Source organism: Chlamydotis macqueenii, chromosome 2 (assembly GCF_036417535.1).
Source record: "Chlamydotis macqueenii isolate bChlMac1 chromosome 2, bChlMac1.mat, whole genome shotgun sequence".
In the NCBI taxonomy this organism is placed as follows: Eukaryota; Metazoa; Chordata; class Aves; order Otidiformes; family Otididae; genus Chlamydotis; species Chlamydotis macqueenii.
Window position 1 is genome coordinate 33,852,222 of NC_141557.1, and position 27,600 is coordinate 33,879,821.

The 27,600-nt window shown below is 38.1% G+C and overlaps 1 protein-coding gene across 4 annotated transcripts in view; it reads right to left on the reverse strand.

Moving 5' to 3' along the window:
* HYCC1 (hyccin PI4KA lipid kinase complex subunit 1) overlaps positions 1-27,310 on the reverse strand; it is a 49,579-nt gene extending 22,269 nt beyond the window's left edge. For 3 of the 4 annotated variants that reach the window (XM_086742511.1, XM_086742509.1, XM_086742512.1), the window contains exons 1-7: positions 27,224-27,310; positions 26,262-26,316; positions 8,461-8,540; positions 7,549-7,650; positions 3,816-3,995; positions 803-883; positions 275-390 (exon numbers count right to left, since the gene is read on the reverse strand). In XM_086742511.1, coding sequence (XP_086598637.1) covers positions 275-390; positions 803-883; positions 3,816-3,995; positions 7,549-7,650; positions 8,461-8,511 — 530 coding nt within the window. In that variant the 5' untranslated portion in view covers positions 8,512-8,540; positions 26,262-26,316; positions 27,224-27,310. The remainder of the gene's footprint in view (positions 1-274; positions 391-802; positions 884-3,815; positions 3,996-7,548; positions 7,651-8,460; positions 8,541-26,261; positions 26,317-27,223) is intronic. The other variant, XM_086742510.1, reaches the window with a different exon arrangement.
* Positions 27,311-27,600: the final 290 nt, after the last annotated feature.

Here is a 27,600-nt window from a genome sequence, read left to right on the forward strand (position 1 = left end):
TTATTTTTTAAAGATAATGAGTTTACACAGAAATTGAAAGAGTTATTTGAACAGATTTGGTATTTCATTTCAATAAAACTAACAATTGAGTTGTTTGGTTCTGTAGTCTTTCTGCATTTACATTTACACATGTCTAAAAACAAAAAAAAAAAAAAAAAAAGACCACCATAAAACACAGCATATATCTACCCACCTTCAGTATATACCTATAATAAAAATTAGAAGAAGTTAAGACTTAGAGATTCTCAAGCAAAATCCTATTATACAATTTCACCTGTTCTGTGCTGTTAGCATCTCCCTCTGAGGATGAGGTCCACTGTATACAACCCTGGACAAACCATGCTGCGATAAAGCTCCTTCAGTGAGAGCCATGGAGCCAATACTGGAAGGCTAAAGAAAAAAAAGGGTCATTCAAAACATGTCCACCTGAAGTTTTGCTACATTGCAAGTGAAAATAGACACTGACCAGCATCACTGTATTTGTACATAAATATTCAACAGGCTTAAGGGTATCTGCTTAGCTGTCTTAGATTTGAGAAGTTATTTTACACCAGATAAGGTATATGGCTTCAGAACAGAAAAAACCCACATAGTTGGTGCATGGATATTATGAAGTTATGACTATTCAGTGTTCAAGAGGCCTCAGAGACCACCCAGTACTACTCAGAAGATTGAGAAAGATGTTCCTATGTCATCATGCAATGCATTAAAACCAATTTTCGTTTTTTTCTTAACAAACAGGCCCCCAAAGCATATTGCCTTTCTTAATCAGTAACAACTTTATGTTGTAGATGTCACTTACTTCATGATAGACTGAAGGTTTGGACAAAGACGGAATTGTGAAACTCAGCACTTTGCTATGTCCCTCTTTGTCAACTATCTCCTGAAAAAGACAGAAGATACCAATGGTTACGCTGTACTACAGAAACCAGGCATCCAAAAAGATTAAATGATGGATAGGGCTGAAAGAACAAAGCAAGCAAACAAGTTGTTATAGGAACAGGTAGGGATACTGTAACAATCCGAGCTACCAGGAAGAAATTACCTCTGTATTTGCTTTCTATCACAGTGCATTTCCTTTATTTCTGAAAACTATTCAAAGGACTTAGCAAAGTGCACATGCATTTGCGTACGCAGTGCACCTTAAAAACACTAACTGGAAATCTCAATATGTTTGAACAGTGTTATTTTTTTTAATTATACACTATTTGATAATTGTGAAGGTTATTGCTCAATAATTCTATTCTGAAAACGACTTATCCATCAAATAATAATTCTATCAGTAATTTATTTTGGAAATATTATAGTTCTGGAATAACTGCAGCCTCATATGGTTTGATAGTAGCAGACATCATAGTATTTGCAAAAGCTCAAGTTGGATGATTCCACACTTACAGTTAAAAAGAGGCATGGATGCAAAACTTCAGAGAAGCTACTTTCCTACAGGATACCACCACAGCACTACGCTGGCAGACTTCTCACTGCCGTATGTTAGTCTAAGACTAACGGCTAAGGCAAAAAAAAGGATGTGCCTGTGTAACACAGGAACACTGAGGTACTTAAAATAAAGAACTTCCAAAGTTCCAACCAACACCATACACAAAAGAACTTCTGGTCTTTTTCTTCTGAATTTCAGCAGCAGATTTAATATATCCAAAGGTGGAGATTAGAGAGGAGCTTCAGTGTGACCTAACACCCATGCCTTGGAAGGCTGAAGGACTAACTTAACATAGTAATTACTAAAACTCAGATCTTGAAGTAGAATATGAAGTGGTAAAGGAAGACTGAGAAGTATTTAAAAAGGCATACAGAGCTGTTCTATCTAAAGAATTATACAGCTCCTCCACTCTCCACATAAACCACCAATACTTTAGTTTTCAATATTATTTCTGCATCAATATGGAAAACAGTTTCCTCCATATATGGGAGAAGGGAAGAGAAACTGGCTACATCTAAACTTTAAAAATCTAAAAATACCAATATTTTGACTCTTCATTCTAATCAGATTTGTAATTAAGTTTCAGGAGTGCATTTCAAGATCTGAAGCATGTTAGAAAAAACTGATACCTACACCCAGGAAAGCCAAAAACCAACTGCATGCACTACCACTGTATGTCTCCAGGCTGAAGGCAGAACACACCAGTTCCTGATCTCAAGGTTCAGCCACAATAGTTCCATACTCCTGACTAAGTAATGAATTTAAAATTACCCTGAGCAATACTTAATTTTTCCACTTCCTTCAGTAAGAAACTGCAGGACTTTGTCGAGCCTGTAATTCCCTCAGGTTCCAAGAGACGACTGTACATATTTACAGAAGGACTATTATTTGTATTAGGCTACATTTTTCCACTTGCTTTGAAGGGAAAATAAATGTCTAAGCAGATCACCTACTACCTTTTCAACCTTGTATACTGAAGAATAGCACCACCTTGATAGGTTAAGTTACAATTTGTATACAACATCAACAGAGAGGAAGAAGTCAGCATCAGTAACATGGCATTACTGCAGCATAAGCATTCATGTCTTAAAGCGGAGGCAGGGGGAATATAAAAGTTTCCAAAAATTAGGTTGATCTGCAGCTTCCCACAGAAGCTTGCCGTAAAATTCTTAGGACATCAAGCAGCTGGAGATGGATGGCTATGTTACTAGTTGAATAAGAAACTGTTCACAGCTAAGAGAAGATGCTACTGGACTGGTTTCAAGCTTAACTGTAAATGTAATCTCTTCTAGGAGAAAGATAAATTATTAAAGTCATATCCATCAATCATTCTAGATGACTCCATCATGGAAATAAAGGAGTGAATTTACTTAAGGCATAAGATACACCATATGCTTCCCAGGAATGTTTTTCTTCACAGATACAACTAAGTACACAGAAAGCAGATGAAGCATGTACTCTGCCTAAAAAAAAGTTTAATATAGGGACTCAGATCTTTTTACATAGACTCATGGCTGAAAAAAATGTTTTCACTCCCTTGGTAATGACACTTGAGAATATTTTTAGAAGAAGGAGGAGCTGCCTTCTCCAGATTATCAGAATGGCAAGAGGAGACTTTAAGTTCATCACTGTTTCACTTTCCAAAAAGTCTTCCTAAAATCTCCAGAACATACAAACTACACTGATGAGAAAACCAATAGACATAATAACACTAAGCTTTTTTATAATAGCCATAAAAAGACTGAATGCATTTTGCTGTAATAACTAAAATATGGTGCTCTTAAAGGTTCCTTCATAATTCAGTTCTTCAAAGCAGTAATTTAGTAACAAAGAGTATCTTTTCATACAAAATACAGAAAAGATGTTAAGGTTATTGCAAAATGAAAGGAGACCCTTAATTTCTCAAAGCTAAACAATCTGTTCAGCAATTGAGTACTAAGAATTTGTTCAAAGTTATTTTTTGTGTTTTCTAGTGAAGACAGTCAAAATACTGCAGAAAATATGGGCAATCACTTCAAAAGTAGTGCCCCTTTAGAGGCACATTCTCAAGCAGAATGTAAGTTTAATCACCCTACCAAGAATTAAGTAATAAAAAAATTAAGAGAACTCCATGGGCTCCTTCAGCCATTGGTGCATTAATACTTCCCAGGAACCACAAGAAGAGCGGAGAGAATATTCACCAAAATGAAAGAATAATAGTCTTGTTGCAAATTTCTGACAAGGACATCAATTTGAAGAGCCAAAACTGAGATACTCAAATCACTTTATTTCAATTCTGAAACAAAATTGTTAATTATACCCCAGTAAAATGCTCTGTAGTATCCCCCAAAAGCACACTAATATTTTTAGGTCTGAATAATTACATGCAAATACAAACCAAGTTATAAACTCCTAGGAGAAGAGCCTCTATGCATCCACTGCTCTGCAAATCTCTGCTGGCTGAGACAGCAAGATAGCACCACATCAACTCCGGTAGAAACTGCAGCGTAAATCGCAGCAATTGTTCCTCACCACTGCGATAGAACTCAAAGAGCTGATGGCAAACTGGCTCCAGAAGCTGAAATAAAAATTATAATTGTGAATGAATAAATCACTACAAGAAGATGCGACTTTATGTGGATCAGTCCTTTGGACAAAACTGTACAGAGGTGTTACATTTTAGCTATTAGTGAGTGACTGACGCAATACCTGCTCAAGTCACCTTATACACTTTTCATCCCTTATAATACACTTTCAGATGACAAAAGTAGAGCCTTCCATTCCATGTGAAGAAAAAAATTCCAACAGCTCCTTTCTCTCATTTTTGACTCACTTCCTCCAGCCTCAGAAGGCATAAATAGAGGATACTTGTTATCACCACACCTCATACTATACCATATAGGAAACGTACTTGAACAAAAGGTCTTGCTATTCTGGAGCATCAACAGTGCACACACAAATTGCTAGAAGCTTCTACCCACCAAGTGAGAAGAACTGCATAACACTCAAATTCCAAGTATTACAATAACTTAGTACACAGCAGAATTAATTCACTTTTCCACACTTAGTAAAATCTTCTAGAAACTTCAATGCATTTACGGGTTTGAGACACAAATGGGCAGTCTCAAGAGCAATTTTATAATCAGACTCATTAAGCTGATACAAATGGAAGTAATACATTGAACTGAAAGTAATATATTGAGCTAGAACAAGTTAAAAAGACTTAAAAACAATTAAGCAATCAGCTTGCACTGTGTTTCTGGATTTAATGCACATTCTTGTGCTACCTATCTCTGCTAGAGTATGAAACAGTCTGAACCATCATGTGTCAATGTATGGAAATTATATTTTTATTTTGCCACCTAGATAGGAGATTGCCTAACCAAAGTGGAAAATACTGTCAAAGCCAGCAGGCACTTTCAAAGCCAACTGAACTGTACACTGAACTTTCAAACAAGAACTCAAAAGCACATACTCAAAAATATATTTTGGCAACAACTACAGCAAATCATCAATAAGAGTTTGCAACTGTAAAAAGATTTTTTCTAAAAAAAGTGGAATAGGAAAGGGGGGAAAGGAGATTTTTAATTAAAACTTCTAAATAATTTATTTGCAAGTATTAACAAATAGGAGGACGATACAATCTAAGAAAGTACTCCCGGAAAAAAAAAAAACAAACAATCTAGGCAGCTGACACATTTATATCACTAAACTTTACAAAATTAAATCAGAGTCCAGCTATTCAGAATTATTTTTATAAGCTCCAGCTAGTATATTAAAAAAAAAAAGTATTACATAAAATGTGACATTCTTCCATCACAAATCTCTTACAGAGAGGATTCAAATGCAACATACCTAAAGAACTATTTTTACTACCTTGTTTCTTGCCTTCAAGATTTAACATCTTAACCATTCCTCCACATGACACTCAGAAAAAGACGTGAATTCATTTCAAAATCAGAGATGTTCAGGATAGTAACAGACATTCACTGAAACGTATTCCAGCATAAAAACCCCCAAAGTTTCAACCTGGAAATAATGGAACCTAAACCAAACAGACATGCATTTTATAGTCTTTTAGAGACTGCACTGAGAGAAGATACCACAGTCATTAGAATTGCCACTGCACTTCAGTTCAGAAAGCAAAGTATTACTAAATGCCTTTCTGAAAATCCTTAAAAAAAGGAATACAGGTATGTACTTTACCACTAGTACCATGCAGATCACATTTTCCCTTTTATTCTAACTACAACACTCAGTTCTTCTGCTATTTGTCTAGGTTACACCTTCAGTTTTCCAATGGAACAAGCTTTCAAAAAGGTAAGAAATACATTATTCTACATTTTCCTCACTTTACTGCAGCAAAGGAGGCAACACTATCAGATAAGCATACTAGCAAATTTTAAAAATCTCCTTGCTTTCCCAAGTTTTCTTCCTGAATACAATGAAAGTTGAGTCAACATTTCTCACTCCCCAAAGTTACTTCTGAACCCAAAGGATCTTAGCAGGTTTTGGTTCTTTTTAAAAAGTAATTTGGGACAATGTGATCCATTCAAAAACAGAGGAACTTTTAGCTTCTGACAGAAATAGTTTCTCTTTGTAAAAGTCATTTGTGAAAAATCTACAAAGGCAAAAAAATAATGTCAAGCTAAATTAGTTGTCAGTTTTAAGAACAGAGTATCAAAGATCCTTCTAGAAAACTTTACCAGCACAAGTGCCTTCTCGCTTCAGCTTACATATTTTACACAATTTGCATGCTTCCTTTAATGAAGTATCAGTTCAGAATGATGTGCCTGAACTTTAAAAGGCACATAAATAGCTATGACAGGTATCCATGTTCACATCGTTATCGCAGTTGAGACAGCTTTACATCAGCACATTTAAATGCGTAATCAGTACAAAAACAGATTTTCTTCCTCAAAATGCCACCACATGCTACAACCTAATATCAAAACACACTAATGATTGTTGCTGTTCCAAGATACTGTTTTACACGGAAATAGTTCTAAAAGGTATGAAAACTAGACTGAAACAATTTTTAAAGCTGGAACAGAAGAATGTCTAAACAATTTCATCTCTCTTCCTTTTAAGCTGCATCCAAACACGTTAGACACTCCAAACACTTTGTATTTCCTCATGCAAATACCTGTGTGGCTGCTATCTAAGATGACAGCAATAATGCTGTAAGTAGAAAGAAAAAAAAATACATTGAATTTGTGAAGAATAAACCTCAGAATGTTTTTTCTTTTTTACTGTTGGGACTCTTGAGTCAATTAGAAGTCCTTTAAATCTTCACATCTACTGAAGACTCTCCCAGTATTCTCTCTGAAAATGTATATACTGGAAGCATTTTATCCTCTGACCACTATTGGCATCATCCCAAATTTCAGGAAGTTCCTTATGCTGGGTCTTGTCAGAGAGGAATTAAGGACTTGCTGCAGTTTTACAATAATACACAGAAGTTTGCTGTGTGGTATAAAGTGGGACAATACAGTTAACAAGATACAACTAAAACCAGTTCAGTATGTTCTGAACTCACCTGGACATTAAAACAAACACAATCATGGGATATGGAATCATTCCTTGCACAGGTACAGAGCAAATCTGCCCCCTTCCTCCCCATTTTTCTCTTTTTTTGCCATCATTTCAGCAAGGGTACATCCACTGTATAAATGTGTATATTTACATTGTATGTATTTAAAAATAACAAAAAACCTAAAAATCTAAGCAACAACTTAAAAAGACTGCAAACCCATCCAGCGTTGTTCTCCTGGGTTGTAACAGACAAGTCTTCTGACAGCTACAGATTCATATTCAAGCGATACTGAATTACAGAAATAATTCTGTCAGTTTCAAACATATTTTCAATTCCTTAACATATTTCTCAATTCTATACTCACATCCTGAAGCTCGAGTATGATCTACAAGCTTAGCTATGATCAGTAGGTTACAAAACTTATGAATTGTTCCCATGGTAGTATGCCATTGCTAAGAACAAACATTTTGACAGAGACTCTTCACACAGTTCTGTCGTTCACATAGTTAGAACACAATGAACTAACATGCAAGGTCTTATTTTATTCTGCTGGTGTTATGTCAGACATTTTGTATGAGAGATCTGATATACTCACTTCACTTTGTGGCTCCTGAATTACTTTGTAAAGAGATGAAATCAAAGTACTCTTGTCTTTCAAGTTTGTAGCATAGCTGGATATGGATGTTTCTGGCAGTGTCTGAAATAAAAATATTATAACTACTAGAAAAAGCAATTTTTATCATTAAAATAGAACAGCTATTTCAACAACAGTTTTCCATTACAAGTTACTGTTTATCAGCGTTTACTATAAACTGAAACTTGTTTCACAAAGAAATTCTTACTACAGAAATCACCATGTTTTCAGGACAACAAAATTGTCAGAAGACACAGTGCATTTTATTCAGATTAGATACTAGGAAATTTTTTGTTGCAATGAGGGTGGTGAAGCACTGGAACAGGTTGCCCAGAGAAGTGGTGGATGCCCCATCCTTGGAAACATTCAAGGCCGGGTTGGATGGGGCTCTGAGCAACCTGATCCAGTTGAAGATGTCCCTGCTCCTTGCAGGGGGGTTGGACTGGATGGCCTTTAAAGGTCCCTTCCAACCCTAATGATTCTGTGATTCTATGATCATTTTGCAGATAGTTGCATACAGAAGGTAGTGACAGGAGATGGGAAATAGATAAAAACCAGGAGTTTCACAGGTGCAACCCCACGGAAATTTTACTGTGAAAATTTCAGTACTGTGAAAGTCAAGTCTAGTTCGTACTCAAACCAACAAGACCACTCATCCGAGATACACATTTTCACTGCACTGTATCAGGAAGTATATAATTCCAAGAGGACAAGGAAAAGAATCCCTTCAAGCAGACATGTTTATATATCATGTTATCTCAGCAAAATCAAAGGTTACTATTTTTCCTAATTTTCTACAGTAATCAAGCACTTCTGTATACTGCTCCATCAGTGATTCAAACACTACTGGCTAAATATCTGAGAGTATACTACCTTGAACTCTGATAACCACTCCTCCACGACCCCAGTATCCACAGCTAACATCTTCCAACATCCGTTCCAAAACCTTCAGCCTGAAAGAATAAGCAAACAGTTTGTGAAAAACTATGTAGTCACAGCATTAAGCAGATGATGAAAATTAAGTCCCTGTGAACATTTAAAGAATCTTATCATGCTTTTACTTGCTAACATTTCACATGCTGACATTACTTTGAACTTTTATTCTACTTCACTTATGCAAGCTGCTGGAAGCATTAAGCATGGGAGTTTTCACGTATAGCAGTTTAATAAATTCCAACTATGTATTGCGTGGGAAGCTAAATAAGTCAAAGATTTGCAGAAATGGCATTTTGAAAACAGAAAATACTACTTTCTAAATTGCAATTTATTTTTCAGCTTACAGAACTCGAGAGAAAACTGTATGCACTCACTGAAAAGAAATGACTGTTCAGGTTTTTCCTACTCAACTGCTGTTCCTAACTTGAAAAAGGTCACTGAAATAAAGGCTGATGGAAAAACTTTCAATCCTCCCCCATCACGGCAACTGCAAGACAATGAGCCTGCTGCCTCAGCACATAGCCTAAGATGGACTCCTCTGCCCAACATTCTGCAGAATCTCAGAGAAAGACCATCAGTGCTAAGGCTTGAACACAAGAAATGCAGAGTGGCTTTTGAAACTCATTTCTGGTTTCTCTCAATTTTTGAGAAAACACTTAAAAACAACTGTCCTGTGTAACAGCTTATTCTGAAACAAAGAGCCACACATCATTAAGATAACAAAACAGTTAAAAGAGCATGATGTGGGGCATACCCTACGCACAGGTAAACTATGCAACAATACAAATTAGCTTGTCCAAATTGTGACCACGGATTTCCAATGACAAAATTAAAAACTCATCTGAGGAAAAAAATTCACTCGGTGAAATGTTCAGTCATGTGAGATATCCCATTAAGTTTTGCTTTGCCAGTTGAAAATTAGTTATGAAGTACTAATACCCAAGTATAGGCTTGTTGATGAGTGACAAGCAAGGAAAAGAGGGGAAGGGAAGAACTGACTTGTATAATACAAATACAAAATATTTTGTTCTGAAATCCAGACTGTAATGAAATACATCCAGAGAATTTTAAGAAGTCTAAAGGGAGAAGAAGTGGACATGATAATAGTAAGAGCTCACTATAACCCTCCAAAGCACGGGGAAAAATTAAAAAAAAAAAAAAAAAAAAAAAACCTTCAGTAAGGTTTTACTTATATAGAGAAAGCAACCAAAATCTTTCAATGCATAGATAATGGTTGTGAGACGACAATTCAGACATGCACAGCAAAAGGAATAAAACTGAACAGGCTGTTCAGCAACTTCTTCAACCATTTTAATACACAATAATAGCGTAAGTAGCCAGAGATTTCAACCTCTCACTAGCACTGTCATTAAATAAATGACCTGGTCAGGTGAAACCAGCTAGGGCAATCTCCTCTTAAAATCCCCAGAAAGATAATGCAAGTCTGCACAAAGCATACAAGAACAGTGCTTTCTGAGGATGAAAGGGGAACAACGAAGGGCTAAGGAATTCTAAGTCACACAGGGCTAGGTTTAATTTCTGCAGAAAACAGCAGCAGTAGCTGGAGATGTGAGCCGACACATGAATCTCAGGAAGTTTAAAGGGTAACACCAAGTCCTGCCCTTGGGGATAAATCACCCCAGGCACTAGCACACACAGGGGCCACACAGCTGGAAAGCAGCTTTGCAGAAAAAGCCCTGGGGGCTTCATGAACGAGGGGAATGTGAGCCAGCCATATGCATCCTTGTAGCAAAGACAGCCAACAGCCCCCAGATCACCAGCAGGTCAAGGGAGGTGATCCTTCCCTGTGCTTGGTCCTGCTGAGACATTTTGAGTGCTGGGCTCCCCAGCACAGACACATGGACACACTGGAGAGAGTTTGGGAAAGGCTCAAAAAGCTAATAGACAAATTGGAGAATCTCGCATAAGGAGAGGCTAAGAGAGCTGGGACTGTTAAACCTGGACAAGTGAAGGTCCACGGGGCTTTTACTATCTGAGGGAAAGGAGTAAAGAAAGTCAGGCTCTTCTCACTGGTGACAAAAGGCCTGTGGCAAGAGGCAATGGGCACAAATTGAAATACACTAAAAAAGGGTTTCAATGTAATTTAATGTAAGGGTTGTTGAACACAGCAACAGGTTGGCCAGAGTGGATGGGAAGTCTACATCCTTGGAGATATTCAAAACCCAGTTGGACAAGATCCTGAGCAACCTGTTCCAATTTTCCCTAGTTTGAGCAAATGAGGTTGGACTTGATGATCTCCAGAGATCCATTCAAGCCTCATCCATTTTGTCATCCTGTATCAACAAAGAAATAGGAATGACTGTCATGAAGGAAACTCAGCTAGCTAAATACCAACTCTTTCTGACCAGCACTGATGGTCTCTAAAGGTATAATGGTAACAATACAAATTAGTGGCCTCTGAATGGTATAGGTTTTGTGTCAAACTCTGCTCTGAAGTGAGGCTTTTAAGTGTAATATTGTGTGCTAACAAACACAAAGGTTACTCCTACTACAATTACTGAAGCAAGGACCTCATCAGTTCCTACAGAATCACACAATCTACTAGCCCCACTTTCTTTCCTGTGAAGGCAGAGACTTTTGTAGTGTATCATGTTTCAGCAGGGTTAACAATAGTGACCATTCCCTACTGAGCCCTATTAATAGCACAAATGTCTGTGCTAATATTGACTGCTCAAAACAAGAAACTCATTATTTAAAAGCATTCAGAGGAGTCCTGGATACTCCAGTCCATTACTGACACCACATTTATCCAAGAGGTGCATTTTTTTCACCTACTTCTACTGATCCAACAAGCATTATTTTCAGATTAAGGGCTCCTAGAGAACAGTATTCATTTGACCAGTAAAAACAGTAAGAGCATCCTTGGCTGGCATTATCCGTTGGACTAAAGACAATACTTCAAGCTTTTATGACTGCGTATGTGAAGGCAAGTCTTTCTTTGGCAAAAGCACGAACATTTAAAATTATATCTATAAAAAGATGAACTAAAAGAAAGAGGACTAAGTTTTTGCTGATTTAAAGTTTTTTGCTTTTTAAAGTAGCAGAGGCATTCCATTGAGAGTTAAGGCAGTTGAGATGCAGAGAAGATAAGCTAAAATAAGGACAGTCTAACACATGAAAAAAATGCATATACCCTTCTGAATATGCTCTTTAACCTCAAGCACATATGCATTTGCAATACACATTTGAGCGTCACAAATAAGAAATCTAATTTTATAATTACTTTCCGTAGAGACAAAGATTCTGTTAGACTGATCTCTCCCATACCTGATCCACACATCAGGTATGTCGGATCATTAAAACAGGCAGACAGACTGCTGTTTTGCTGAGGATTGCCACATTTTTTGCTAGTTAAATAACAGATCGAGTTGGACTGCAATAATGTACAGAGACAGCAAATTCAATACAGTTCTAAAGCAAGGATTAACAAATTTCAGTTAACAATACAATTTTTTCTGAACCCCATATAAAGTTTACAAAAAGTAACTTGAAAACTGAATTTTTAACACAAAGTAGGCCAAAACAAGACCTAATTTATATCATCTGTTAACTTTTTACAGAAAAAAAAATCCCATAATCATTTAAAAAGCATGCCTTAATTACAGCTCCACTTGAGTGGATTCAACTGCAAGATATAGGTCACTGTAAGCATGAGTCAACTGGAACTAAAGCAACATAAAGTGGATAAAGTAAATACATGCTATTTTGAAGAAAAGCTGTAAAATTATATTGAGAATGTACTTTATAAATACCAAAACTGTAATGAAAATTGAAACAATACAGTAAGCATTACACAGCATTTCCCCAGAAAAAGTCTTGTTTTAAGGTACTTTAGCATGTAATTCCCTTTGAATAGACTTTTTTCCTTGGTCTCTTCCTCTTAAATCCCTCCAAAGAATTCAGATGAGTGGAGTTTGATAATTTATTTAAAAACAAATGGCTTTTTTCCCCACAAATCAAACAATACTTTGACTAAAACTAATGAGTAGCTTCATATGTCCCCATGCTCCTCATTCCAAGAGATTAAGAAGCAGAGTCATTCAGATGTCCTGACAGAAGACAGTTGCAAGAAAGAGGAAGAAGTCTCAAAGACTCAAATGATGCCACAAAATTATTTGTGATGGATATCAGTAACAGTCAGGTTGTCACATTGCTGTTGAACTTTTATTAGACACATACATATCCTCAGCTTACATCACACATGAAGTAAAGCAACTTTATGTGACACTCATTTATTACAGGTCTTATCACATTACTTGACATTTGCCACACGATGAAAGAATGCATGGCTACTGCAGCCCAGCTAACACACAGCAAATTTATCTTTGTGTTTATGCCTTGTGAGCTAAAAGCACTTTGCAGTATTCTCCACAAGACTCTTAACTTGGATTAGTAGCAAGAAATAGGATTTATACTAAACAATAATTAACAAACTAGCTTTCCTAGTAGAATATCTATTTAAAGTAAGCATATATAAAGCCATAAGGCCCCTACTAATCTCTAACACTGGAACCCTAGGACATAAGAGGACAGGCTGAGAGAGTTGAGGCTGTTCAGCCTGGAGAAGGGAAGGCTCCAGGGAGACCTTATAGCAGTCTTACAGTACCCAAAGGGGGCCTACAGGAAAGATGGGGGGGGGGGAGGGGGGAGAGAAAAACAAAAAAAACACCGCCACAAAAAAAACAAAAAAAAAAAAACACAAAAAAAACCACAAAAAAAACACCACACACAAAAAAAGCCAAACAACACTCTTCAGTAGGGCCTGTTGTAATAAAATGAGGGGTAATGGTTTTACAATAGAGGGAGGTAGATTCCGACTGGACGATAGGAAAAAACTTTTTACAATGAGGGTGGTAGAACACTGGAACAGGTTGCCCAGAGAGGTGGTGGATGCCCCATCCCTGGAAATGTTCAAGGCCAGGCTGGATGGGGCTCTGAGCAACCTGATCTGGTTGGAGTTGTTCCTGCTTCTTGCAGGGGGGTTGGACTAGATGGCCTTTAAAGGTCCCTTCCAACCCTAACCATTCTATATGCAACTTGAGCTCTAATATCAACAAGATAATAAGTCTACCTTACATTCCACTCAAAGTCTGCAATCCAATTTTGAAATACCTTGAGGTAAGACTTTTCTCTGGATCTCTTCCCAAGTAATAAGCAGCCTCTGAGAGCTGTAAATTGATCTACTCTATTCTAACACTATAATAAAACTCTCCTTACATAGGAGATACCAATTTTTCCTTTGTTTCAACACGAGTACTACAACTGGAATAAGATACCAAGCAAGTTTATCTGACAAAAGCAAACAAAAGCAAGTCTTTTTTGTAAGAGACTTCTACAAAGGCAATTTCTTTTTCTATCACAGCACATATACAACAGGAACTTACTGTTCTTAATAGAAGCAGGGGGAGAAAAAGTTGCTATGTACTGAGCTGGTAGAGAGCAAGCCAACGTAAATTAAGATGTGTTCTCTGGCAAACTTACTAATGGATCCATCTACTTAAATGGCTTCAGTTTTTCAGACCTGTCACTCATGACTTAAAAATACAATATTATCAAATCACAGCCTTGAATGAAGTCAAAGATAACACAAGCACAGGTTGTTCTTTAAAAAGAAATTCTCACAAGAAGTGGCTTTCCTATTGTTTAAAGCCACCCAGCCTTCAGCAGAATTCATCCACAGAACGCGTGTGTGTACATGAAATATGGACTGAGTACAAGGAGGCTGGACTTAGATGAAGAATGAAACTGAGTTCTGCAGAATTGACCTTCTGGAACCACAGTATTAGGCATTTGCTAGTGTATGTCAGAACTGGAAAAAACAAAACCAGGAGCCAAAAGCTGCTCAAGTCCCATCCTCTGGGAATTGCTGGAAGAGGAGAGAAAGCACATACTGTGTCCTTACCTAATCTGAAAAGTATCTGCTTGGAAGTTTGTACTATTAGCTACGAAAAAATGTTTTAGCCTAAGGGAAACACGGAGCAGAAAGTTAAGGGTTTTGTGAACCATCAGCCAAATTTGCCAACTCAACCCAGAAGAGGAACAGAGTAAACTTTTCAGGATTCTGTTAGGATGTACCAGACTCATAAGCGATTAAGTCCTTGGTACATGTTGGTCTTGTATTCTATAACAGTTTGTATACAAAAGTAGGGAAGGGCCAATTACATCTCAACTTTTCTTATCCTCTGAAGTGGTACAAGTAGTATTAAAAACTTTTTAATCAGCTGTACATCATACATCAAGTCCACTTAAGGACTAGAGTCTATACTTAAAATTAATTTAACCCTTTTCTCTCCCAACACATTTCAGAGAGAAAGACACATTCCTTGGTTAGCCTTAGAACAGGAAATAGCATCTGGGCAGAGAATATATTTTCCTGATGTTAATGCATAACTCACTGTAGTGATACAGTAATCTGCACATTTCAATACAGTTTTCAATACAGTCAAGTTATCCTGTTCTGACAGATACTTGTAGGTGCAGTAACGGGTAGCAAATCATTCAAAAGTCTCTCAAGAAAAGAAACCAATGCTACCGTGGAGTCAAAAATTCACTCTGTTACGTTTCAGAAACACAAAGACCAGGTCTAAGGTCTTGACATTTTTCAAACTTGCACAAAGAAACAAAAACGCTGTTGTGCTAAGTCTGAAACAGTCACATGCTCTATTCAAATATACAATGCAAGCAGTGCTCAAAGACCCAGTATCAAATATTCTCTGATAATCGCTATCTTCAGTGTAAAATCAGGCAGTGTCATAAAGATAGCTACAGTGCACCAAACATCACTGACTCTGACTCAAGTAAATTCCTAAAATGACAAGATATGGCCGTTCAGCATCATCTAACAGGAAAACTAACAAGCATTAGATAAAACTACAGGTGACAGGCTCAAAACAAACATAAGGAGTTACCAAAATCAAAGTGAAGTATGCATTGAGTCTCAAGTCCAAGTACATGAACTTTACATAAATGCAGAAAGAAAAGAAGCCTGGACACATTATCAGAAGCTTCCATCCACAGACACTAAATACATAAGCACTTCTTCCAGTTCAGAAAATTGAAGTCAGAAGTTGCTCCCCAAGAACACTCTTGCAGCTTCCCCCATCAGTTCCGTTCTAGGCCTCTACTAACAGCCACTCTTAGACAATAAGGCTTCAGACATTCTGATCTGATTCAGTATGGTCATTACTGCAATCCTCTTCACAACACAGCAGCAAATCTACACAAAGATAATTGTTTTGAACATGTTTGTTCCCAGTGGTTTGTAAAGGTTACTGAACCTTAAGAACTGAAATAGCAATCAATTTGAATTTCATATTGCCAAGGGCATTTTTCAGTTTTGCTGCTTGCCCCATCCGCGTCAGCGCTAGAAGCGACCACCTTATTTGCAGGCTTATACTTTAGATCACAATGTGGAACGTCAGCCTTGAAGAGTCAGGGGTCAATGGACTTTTCCATGATACAGACTTAAATAAGAATTCCTGATCTTGTGCACATATGCTTCTTTAACAGTTTACACTTGGGATATGACAAAGTGATAGAAATTTGTCCATCAAATGGAAAAGTCCTCCTGAATGATAACCATTACAGATTTTTTAAATCATAAGGCTAATAATATTCAGCCACAGATGACAGACCTCAATTCAATTCTGATGACAGCAAATAAGGAAAAAAAAATAGTTACTTTAAAGAAAGAAAGTGTACATTAACTAGACTGTATATAAAGTATAAATGACTGTCTTAAATGCAGTTGTTTCATGTGTGAAGGATCCAGCACCACGGAATACTAATACTTTGCAGCCCAGAAACCTAAACACAAATACTTGGCATATCAAACTAACTCAGACTTCTACAATCTATCAATTCTGTCAATAGGAGGGGAAAAACAAAAAAAAAACAAAAACAAACCACACACCAACGATTGGGGTCACAATGTCATTTACAATGCTGGTAAATAGTCACATGGGCACACATGACCCAAAACATTCGTGATGAAAGCTTTCCAAAGAGTCCTGAGTGAAAGATAAGATCCCTATAAGCACAGCCTTTTGAAGATTTTAATTCTGATCTTTGACTCCTGGCAATTATATTTGCTCAACTTCAGATTAGCAAACAAAAATTACAAACCACCTTTGTGCAACTAATCTTGTACTTGCCCTTTACCAGCAAGGAGATAACTCTTTCAAGACAACCAAATGAGTCATGGCAGCTAAAAAACTCACCAAGATTGAGATATAAGATTACACATTGATATATTCACTTGAATTTATACAAGTCATAGTAAGTCAGATTTCTATTGTTAAAGTAGTACAAAAGCAGCCCTAGCAGTACTGAAGTGCCAAACTGAAGTAAGATGAAGTAACTTCCACTGTTGTTTTGTTTTTTTTTAAATACTACTTTACTATTTCTTCCTTGCTGCCTTCTAAACAAAAGTACAACTGCCATACTGACAACCACAGTCAGTCAAAACAGTCAAAACTGACTACCTGTAAGCCAACTTACAGGTTACATTCTGTCCTCTAGCTTGCAGAAGCCCTACTCTCTTTCAAGCTATTTCATTTGCAGTATATCACCAAGTGTGAGCTTTTCTATAATCTATAATATACCAATAGTTACATTAATTATGGGAAAATAAAATAAGAGCATTACTTTCAAAACAGTTTTTCTTAGCAGCTGAAATATATTTACTTCCTCTTTTGTTTTGCTCCATGCAAACACTATTGTTTACATCTTATTAAATCTTCAAGAAAGAACAGATATAATGAGCCTAGTCTTAGATAAAATAAAATACATGTAGTTGAAAAATCTCATCCTAAAGTATATTCTTTCTTATTCTGGATTAATATAGTTAACAGTTTAACATATACAAAGAAAAAACAAGGCAATAACTATATGTATCATAAGGTAATAGAATTTAAATTAAAGTAACATTAAAGTGAGTACAACCACAAGCTTAACCAAACATAACTGAAATGACAAAAAGCAATGTATAAAACAGAACAGTATACTAATATTACAAAAGTGACCTAATCCACATAGGTTTTCCAGTTTTTGCTTTAGTCACAGAATTCCATAGTATTAAAATAAAGGTATCTTCTTTATGCTCTTTTAAGAACAAACTAAAAAGCTTTAAAAAATCTTGTCTGTTTTCTACATATCAGCATTTCTGTAACTTGTGTCAAGAACGTCTCTGAGCAGGCAATACCGCAGTACACGATACCATGCTCTTACCAATTCTCTAAGGGAAAGCAGTGGTGCAGAAGTTATCCACTTACAAGAAACATTCTCTACAGAACCTCTAGCAAAATAAACTTACTGTTCTCATATGCTCTAGTTTCCCTAAGCCCAAAGTACGCTACATCCCTGTGAAGTCAGGAAGTCTTCCCGGAACGCAAAGACAACTTCAATTTAAAATAGTGAAATAGAATAAACTATGCAGAGAGTACAATTACATTGCAGCTCTTGTTTCAGTGTTGCATACAAGTCTTGAACCAACCATTGGTCTTTTCAAGAGCATTATTTTGGTAGCAATGCCGTGATATCTAGTTCCTAGATCAAATATGACTGCAATGGAATGGTTTGATTTTACTTTTACTCCAGAGCATTTATTTTAAATGAGTGCTATGATATATCCCATCATCCTAACTGTACCAACACAGCAGTATTACCATTCTTGATAACTTAATATTTGCAAAATATTATCTCCAGTATACCATTCTACCATTTCCTCTAAGATCATGAGAGAAAAGCAGGAACCTTGCTATTAGGAATATACAGCAGATTTCACAGCAAAAAGAGGTTTATGATGGTCTATTGATATGTGTTTTAGTAGCTCATTTTGATGTAAAAGAGCTGTATAATTGTGCATTTTCCCAAGGAGGGGTACATCAATACTGAAAATAACTTAGGACTTAGTTTGCTTTGAGTGGTTGATGATTGCTCCCTGTTAAGTTACAGAATTAAAGTGATCCATCAATACATGCACATAATGCTGTGTTAAACAGCTTCAGGAAAAATATGCTTTATCTCTCCATGGCAGTTTTCTCATTCTTCCTCATTCCTTCCCTTCCCCCTCAACCCCAACAGCCCTCCCGCACAAGCCTGTTATACTCACAAGACTGGACATGTTAATTTGAAAAACATTTCAGAGAACCTAAGAACAACTTTGTAGTTTTTATATACTTTATAAGCAACAGAAAAATATGACTTCTTTAATTAAAATTTTTTAAAAGTAACAGCAGGACCCACACTTCTGTCTCATTCAGAAAAGAAATATCCAACACATTAAATGCTCTATTGTCATATATTATTTCAATGCTGTAGTATAAAGTGCGTACATCCTGGAGTCTCAGACTATTTACTACCCTGTATGTCTTGCTCTGCATTGTCATTTAAAAATAAAAAAAAAAATCAAATCCCAAAAACATGATTGTCTTATATTGTATGGCATATTGATTTAGGTTGAATCCATATAAAAAGCTCTTCAAGTAAAAAGTTCACACTTCATGAAAGCATCTAAAGCTCAGAATATTAATTACTCCAAGAAAAAAATATAAATCTAATGAAACTCAAGTTACGCAGGTTCTGGAGGGACTCTTACTTGAGCAACTCATGTACAGTTTTCCAGAGTAAATTTTACCAAGTAACCTGCCGTTGTTCCAAAGCCATAACAAAAAGTTTCTACTGAATTTATATTGATATCACTTAGGCAGTAGAAAACAGTTTAAGATAAAAGTAACAGAGCACGCATTCATTTTCTTTTCCTGCTTCTTTTATTTGCATTTTCATTAAATCTCAAGATGTTTTCTGCTTAAGACAGGTCTGATTTCTAAGTACATTCTTGAAGATCTTCACAGCTAGTTATTTCTAGAATAAGTGAGTGGTACTTCAATATTCAGTTACAAATCCAGAGCCCTGACTTCACAATTTAGAGCCTGACAAGTATTTCTATAGCCTAACAACAAAGTAGTCAACATTTCTTTCTATAATAATCCGAAGTCTATGAACTTGGAACTTGATTTAGTGTATTTTGCTTACAAGCAGCAACTGAAAAGTAATTTGAATGGCAGATGCAATTACAACAATACGTGGAAATCGGTCATCGACTACACATGTATTTGGGACACAGTTGCCTCAAATGAACCAGAGCTTAACAACATCAATACAGCTTAACAACTCTAAGAAGCAACATGTTATGTTCATAAAAACGCTCATATCCACAGGAAAGAGGAGTTGCAATGAACCAAGAGCAAAGCAAGCTATGTTGCATGAGAGGAAAAACAAACATAATCTCAGTGAATGGCCACTTTCCAAACAGTATGGCATTTGGAGAGTTGGGATTAATAACCGCACAACACAAAAGGATCATATACATATTGTTTAAAATCAGTCAACACATTTAAGGAACCTCCTGAAGGGTAAATGTGGCATTATTTCGTTCCTGTTTCATCACTCAGTTAACTTCCTATTCACACTTTTGTCAGTTCCTTTGTTTACTGTACAAGCAGGGAGCTTCTTTTAGGTGTTCCTTTTTCCTTTAACATTAAGTATACCCACATCCTACTGCTGCTACTGAATTTATACAGGACTTATTTTACCACCCCGAAAAGCAGTTGTAAATGGTTAAGTAAGTTAGTCCTCGTCACTGTTTCACTGGATTGCTGTAACTCTGTGAACATAGGTGAACTATCATCCACTTCTTTGCCAGAATAGAATAAAACATCTAAGACACTTTTAAATTCCGCTAAAATGGGAGTGAATCAAAGATTTTCATTACTTCCGTTCAGACATTTCAAGCAGTATCATTAAGTACTCCACAAAACAGATGTTCCCTTTGTTGTGTTTCACTAAGTAACATGACAAATTTGATTGTCTTAAGTACAGTGTCTCATCACACCACCACTGTGGTGAAAATACCCATCACTAACGGAATGGACAAGGAAAAAAAGAAAAAAAAAAAAGAAAAAAAAAAACGAAAAAAAAAACAGGGAGGGGGGAAATAAACTTGACTTTTTCCCCCTCAGCTTTACAACTGAATGTAAATCACATTCCCTTAGGACAGGTAGGAATTGGGAAATTCCAGCACTGGCAAAGCTACATAATGCATGTGTAAGCTGACGTGCAGAACTACTGTCAAAAGCCTCTCACTTGCTCCTCTCGCTGCTGCACTGGAAATTTAGTTCAAAGCAGGAAAAAAAAATGCCTATTAGTCTTTCCTGACATATGGAGTCAATTGAGAGTGTGAGATGCAAGAGGAAAGACTGCAGTCTACTGAGCCTAAAAGCTGTAACTGAGTAAAAGCAGTAGTATGTCCACAGCATGTGACATGAAGCAGGTAGGTATTTTGGCACAACCTAAAGAAAGTCAATAAGAAAGGTGTAATTTTAACTGAGCAGATAGTCATTGGTTCAGCCAGATGCGCTACTAACCACAAACTGTAGTTTGTGGCAATACTCAAACTGGCAATACTAAGACTTTCACTCACAAAATCCAGTGTAAAATTACTGTAAGGAACAAAAAAAATTGTTGCTTTAGCACTAAGTACCAAAGCTAAGAAATTTCCTAACACCACTCCTCCCCATGCTTTTAAAAAAAAAAAAAAAATCTCCCTTCATCAGCCTAATACAAAATATATGATGTTGCAGTCTGATTTTGCAACATACTTCAGCTCTGGAAGAGTAATCATACTTTCCTTCATCCATTCAACACTGAGAATGACTGTTACTGGGGAAAAAAAATTTTCATTTTTGTACCTGAAGATCCCATAGTCTGCTTCCTCAGAGATGTTACTATAGCATACCCAGCATGTCTTCCATGATAGACTGTTCAAAAATATTCACAGTATCCTAATTTTCAGAGATGGTGGCTTGTATTAAAACCTCTCAGATGCAGTTTTAAAAAATCTATTAGGTCAACTTAATGCTTTTACACATACTTGAGTAATTTCTACAGTAAATACTGTAGGATTAAAAAGAATTAAGATACAAGCCAACAAGATTCAAGTACTTGGAAGCAAAACACAATGATATAGTATAGCCTTGTCCATTAACCAGACATTCACGAAGACCTTCTATTATCCAGCACTAGCTTCTGTACAATACTCAGACTGCTAGACAGCTTAATTATTGAGTATTAGATTTAATTCTCTATCACATATTTAAAGTGTAACAGGCTTTTCCCCCCTCTTTCTAAAAAAGAATTGTGATAAAATATAGTAATAGTATGGAATCAAGGTGTTTAGTATTAACAAAAATATTAAAGTTGTATGCACTATTCATCAGGTTGAGGTTAATGCCTTGCTGAAGCATAAATATTTATCCAGCAAACAGCAGGAAACCCTAGGAGGCAGCATGGCTTTAAGCACTGAAGTGAGTTAATTAGTATGCTCTGAAGCCATGCTAGATACTATGCTATTTTTAATTAAAGGTTAGCTTCCAAACAGAAAAAAAGTAACAAAATGTAAAGGATATCTTATCTCTTACCTAAGAGAGCCCTCTTCAATAGCTATCAAAAGTGCCCAAAATATACAGTTTCTGTCACTAAGTTTAGAATGAGAGCTCTTAGGCCAATCAAGATGTAAAACAAATACCCAGCGACTTTTGCATCAGCAATAGGCATGCTTTGCTACCCAGCTAGTATTGCTTTTCCCTAAATTTCTTTGTTATGCTTTGATTGCTACACAGCATTTCATATCATTAGAGGTTAGAGATGGAAAAACACAAACATACATCTGTTTTGGAGAGATAATCTGTTTCCAGTCTTCCTCTCAACAATCAGAAGAATCTTCAGCAATGCTGGTCATTTAAAATAAATTAAGAAATGTGTTCATGTACACCCTTGCTTTTCATGGCATTCTCCATACAGAAGAGTGAATATTTTTAAGTATCTGTCCAAACTCCACATGTTTTATTGATTCCAGAACTAATAAATAATACTCCTAGTAGCAACTGTTTGTTGAACCCACTTGTACTAAATTTGTACACCATTTAGAAGTTACACGGAAGCCTTATAAACAGAGCCCTTAATTCATCACCCTGAAACAAATACACCAACATCCTCCCATTTCTGCATTGCAATGACAAGAAAGGGTTCCATTCAGACAATTTCAGTACTCACTTGGGCTGCTGCTTTCATCCACTACCCCTCCAGTTGTTACCAAAGCATGTAAGTTCATGTGGGGATCCGTCTAAAGAAATCGCTGTAAATAACAGTTGCCCTCCCAGACTAAGCCGACATTCTATTTTTATTCTACTGGTCCTGAACATGGTCCTAATTAGGACAAAGGCTTCACAACAGTTTCACCAGAAGTACAAGAAAACACTTCATATCCTACATTATTTGAGATAAGCTATAAATTGACAAACTATTTTAGCTGTTGGATGTTTCAGAAGTTGTTTTGGTTTTGTTTTTTTTAACATAGCTCAGGAGTATTTGAGTTTTCATGCTAACAGAGTTCCAGCACAAATTCTGATAGAAATCTGATGATTTACAATAAGAACAAATGTAGAAGTATTTCACACCTCAGACTCATGGGAAACCTTTTAAATGTCACCAATGTTTTCAAATAACTTGAAATATTTTAAGCATCTGTTATTTATAAAGAGAATCTTGAGAGCACGCAGAAGCACTTCACCTTAAAAGTGTGTGAGTACACTTACTATACACATTATAGACTATAGGGAAGATTCTGGTCAATGCAGGAGCTAATAAAACATTTTAATGGCATGCAGAGCTTGAAGAGTCTAGAAGCTTTAAACATAGCCTTGCAGCAATACGCAGTTGCTACACATTCACATAATTCTCATACGTTACTACTCTGTCTTTAATGACACTGATCTGACACAGCTTTCAGTCCTTATCCTGACACAACTTTGTTATTGCCTTCCAAAATTATCTCAAGAAGCGTTTCAAATAAGTTAATCCAATTAAAATTCCTAATTAACTAGTGCTAATAAAACAAGGCTTTAATTCCAACACATTCTCCACTCCCAAATGTGCATTTAATATATCACCATTTCAATTCTAGCAACTGAGGAGAGCAAACTACCAAAAGAGCCACTTTTCCAAGAAAAGAAAGAAAATATGGATTTAAAGAAAAGACATCATGCCTACAATTCTAATTAAGGTGTCGGGGTTATTTAATACTTGCATAATTAAACAGAATAGCATTAACAAATTAAAAGCAGCTTTTTTGCTCAACAAAATTACAATCTGATTCCACTAAAACAACAAATATTTTCAAGTACATCCTACCAAGTACAAATCAACACACTGAAAAACACTGCACATAAAATGCAGGTTTTAAGCACATTGTATTTTCATCACACTATGGAAGAAGTCTTAGAGATTACACAGAATCACTCCAGTCATCAAGCTATTACACCTCAGTAGATAAATACAGATTTGCAGTCTTCAGTTTTTCTGAAGTCTAAGAGATTCAGACTGTAGTTCTTCTAACTTCAAAGAAGACAGAGTATACACACAGTGAAGGTCCTATCGTAAGGCTTCTCATTTCCTATACAGTATCATAGGATCTCCTGCTTAAACTTCGTGCATATTGCTCCTGGAAGACTGACTGCTTGGTAACACTGTAAGGAATATACAAGTGCAGTGATTCATACGTGTAATCTCCATCTATGCTAACAAAACCACCCACACAAATCCTATGGCAGACTTAGGTACAAGCTTTGTACCCAATCTTGCGTTTGCAAGAGAGGAAGCACGCCAGGTTAGGCAAATACACTTTCCGCATAAGCGAGGGCTTGGGAATGAAACCCGACCCAGTGATCCACCTAACGGATTTAAGTCTAAACTGTTCACGATATAGGCTTTGTATGTTTGCTGAGTGCCTAGGTTATCTTTGCCTAAGAGTACAAGTGCTACTGCATTTTAACATTCTCATGAACATAAGTATTTAAGCCTCATTTGAAAGCCTCAAATATAAAGAGTCCTACACAGGCTCTTAGTCCCAAAGGAAAGCCTGGGAATTGCAACTTTTCTCTTACAAATCATTCAGATCTCTCAAACTATACATCTTCCACACAATCCAAAACAAACCAGTGTAATCTCCAGCCATAAAATGTATGTTTGTTTTCTAATTAAAACAGACAGACATTAGTCAACATTTGATAACTAATAATATAAGTTCCCAGAATGAACAAGGGGAGTTTCACATTGCACGTGTTAAAGTCATGTATGTGTTAAGAGAGAACCTAATACTTACCTTAATGCAGGTTTTAAGGAAAATGCATTTCCTGACATGAACATACAGAGAAGGTTCAAGATATTGCGGTTTTACAGTAACACATACTAAAAATTGGGCTTCAACTCAGCAATTTACTGTTAGGTTTGATACAGTCATAATACACGCATCGGTAAATGGTCTCTTCTCACAGCTTAGCCCTATTGTTCCAAGTAAAATACAGATGACACACACCATTTGTAGTGACTAGCCTTGCAGTATCACACGCACATGCTTGTTTGCAATACAAGTCCTTGCAAAATTAGAATTCAAGTGACTTAACTACCCAGCTATGCCTGTGAACATGTCTACCATGGACTCTCTCAAGTGAAAGAAAACCCTTCCATTCAAGAGACTATGGCAGAAGTTCAACATGATTCTGCCCATGAAAGCCTTGTAAGAAGCATTTTGAATAAATTTAACTTGTACCTTTAAAACAGCTCAACACTGAAAGGAAGTGAATTGCTACAGTTAATAAATCATCCGAAGCAATACTACTGAACTTCCTCAAATTTGCCACCTCTCTGATAAAAAAGCCTGTTAAAAACACCTTGTCTCACAAAGATATTATGGCAGAAGAGAAGCAGCCCAGTTTTGCATTTCAAAAGTAGTAATTTCATATTATCTTATTACTCTGCAGGGAAACATACATCCAAAAACAGTGCCAGATGGATCTAAAATTCTGCTTCAAACTATGTTACTTTTACTGAAAGTATTTCACTGATGAAAGTAAAATAGATTGGAAGTTAATTTGGTCAAGATTTACAATGCTATTCACTTCTCACAACATAAAAGAACTTGTTGGAAGGCAGAGAGGACAATAAAAGCAAGGCACTGTCATAGAGGCATTCTGTGAAAAGCACAAGCTTCTGAAAAGACACTGTACCATCTCTCTGCCTTACTGGAGGGAAATCTGCAGAAAAGCCCTTTAGATGCTAAGAAAAGCAATCACCAATGTCACTCTACACTTGCTACATAAAACTACTTTTTGCTTCTTTGCAGTGTCATTTGTCCAAGTTGCCTTTAAAAAAAAAAAACAAAAAAAAAAACAAAAAAAAAAACCTGATCACCAAATCTGAATTTGCAGCTAACAAAAGTAACAGCAAGCACTTAACAGAAACTTCCCTATTTTGTTCTTCTACAGTCATCTTTTCACACATTAGCAGCGTATATTAAAAATCATGAAAGATCAATACTAACAAGACTTCATAATCCTCGACTACACAAATCTTTTCCTGGTGAACTTAAGACTTCAGGAGTTTTTTTCGGGATAGAGTTACAATTCTATTGGATGGGAAACAAACGTGATAGCTTTTGGATAACAGGGAACAAGACGAGTCCACAGGCATTACCTCTGCTTTCACCATTACTTTCAAAATACAAAGCACATAGAAAGTTACTTCCATTTAATGTGCGTGAAGTTAAATAATGAAGTTTACACAGGCACAACCCCCCTCACTCTGCGCCACTTCCTACTTACGAGCCTCAAGCGCAACTCTCAGCGATTGTAACTGTTGCTGCCACCTCTCGCATCTCTACTCGCGGACACCGAAGTCAACGCGGCAGGAAAAAACCAAAAAAAAAAAAAAAAAAAAAACCCCAAACATACAGAAGAGAAGGGTTAGAATGAATGTATTTCACCGCATGCCGCCAAACTACGTCCTGAATCTTTTTTCAGGAGCAGGCATACGCGCCCAGCCCTGCCCAAGGCGGAGGACGCCTGCTACCAGGCACCGCGCTGCCCGCCCCCTGCTCCGCGGAGATGAGCGGGAGCAGCTCCTTTGTCTCGCCCGCAGCCGGCTGCCCGCACCCCCAGCTGCCTTTTCCAAGCGACATAAGTGACGCCTGCCCCGCCAGCCCCGAGCCGCCCCGGCGAGGCCGCCGCCTCCCCGGCCGCCCCCTGCCCTCCCCGGTCGCCGCCCAGGAACCGAGCGAGAGGCCAGATGCGGCCAGGATGCCAGCGGCGCTCCCGGGAAACCGGCGGGAAGCAGCGAGGGGAGGCTGAAGCCAGTCCCCGGAGCGCCACCCCGCGGCCCCGCTCACCCTGCCCCACGGACACAGACCGGCTGCTCTCCCCGGCCAGGGGCGGGAGCGGGCCCGCCGAGTCCGTCACAGCCCCCGACACCGGCCCTTCCCCCCGACCCCGCCACGGCAACTCTGCCGCCCCCTCCCTCCCCGCGCCCTTCAACCGCTGCCGCCGCCACCGCCCCCTCTCTCCCTCCCCCGCGCGCGAGCCGAGCGGGTAACGGTTGCCCCAGGGCGGGGCAGGGGAACCCGCCGCCGAGTCAGCGCGCGCGGGACACGGAGCCAGCGGAGCTCTCTCTCCAACCGGCCGTTAGTTGCCCAACGGCCGCAAACCGTCCCGGCGGCACAGAGGGCTGCCCCAAGCCCCGCGCGAGAAAAGTTGACTCAGCAGCGAGCGGCCGGTAACCAAAAACTCACCCCTCCCGGCCGGCAGCTCCTCCGCCGCCGCGGCCGCTCGCGGACTTACTCGCCCGCCCGGAGCGACAGCGGCGAGGGCGGGCAGCGGAGAGCCAGCACCGCCCGACCCCGCCGCTGCCTGGCGGCGGCTGCAACCAATGAGAAAGCGAAGCGCGGTCACGCTAGCCAATGGGATGGCAGAGCGGACCGTGCGGGCGCCCGCGCCCTCCTCTCCCCCAATGGGTGGTGCTGCCCCCCGCTCCGAGGGCGGGCGGTGGCGGGGCTGGGTGCCGCCGGTCTCTGAGGGCGCCCCGGGGAGCGGGGCGGTAGGGGGTGGGCACCGCCTCGGGCCCGGAAATGTGAGAGGCGGTGGCAGCCCCGGGGGGGAAAACAAGTAC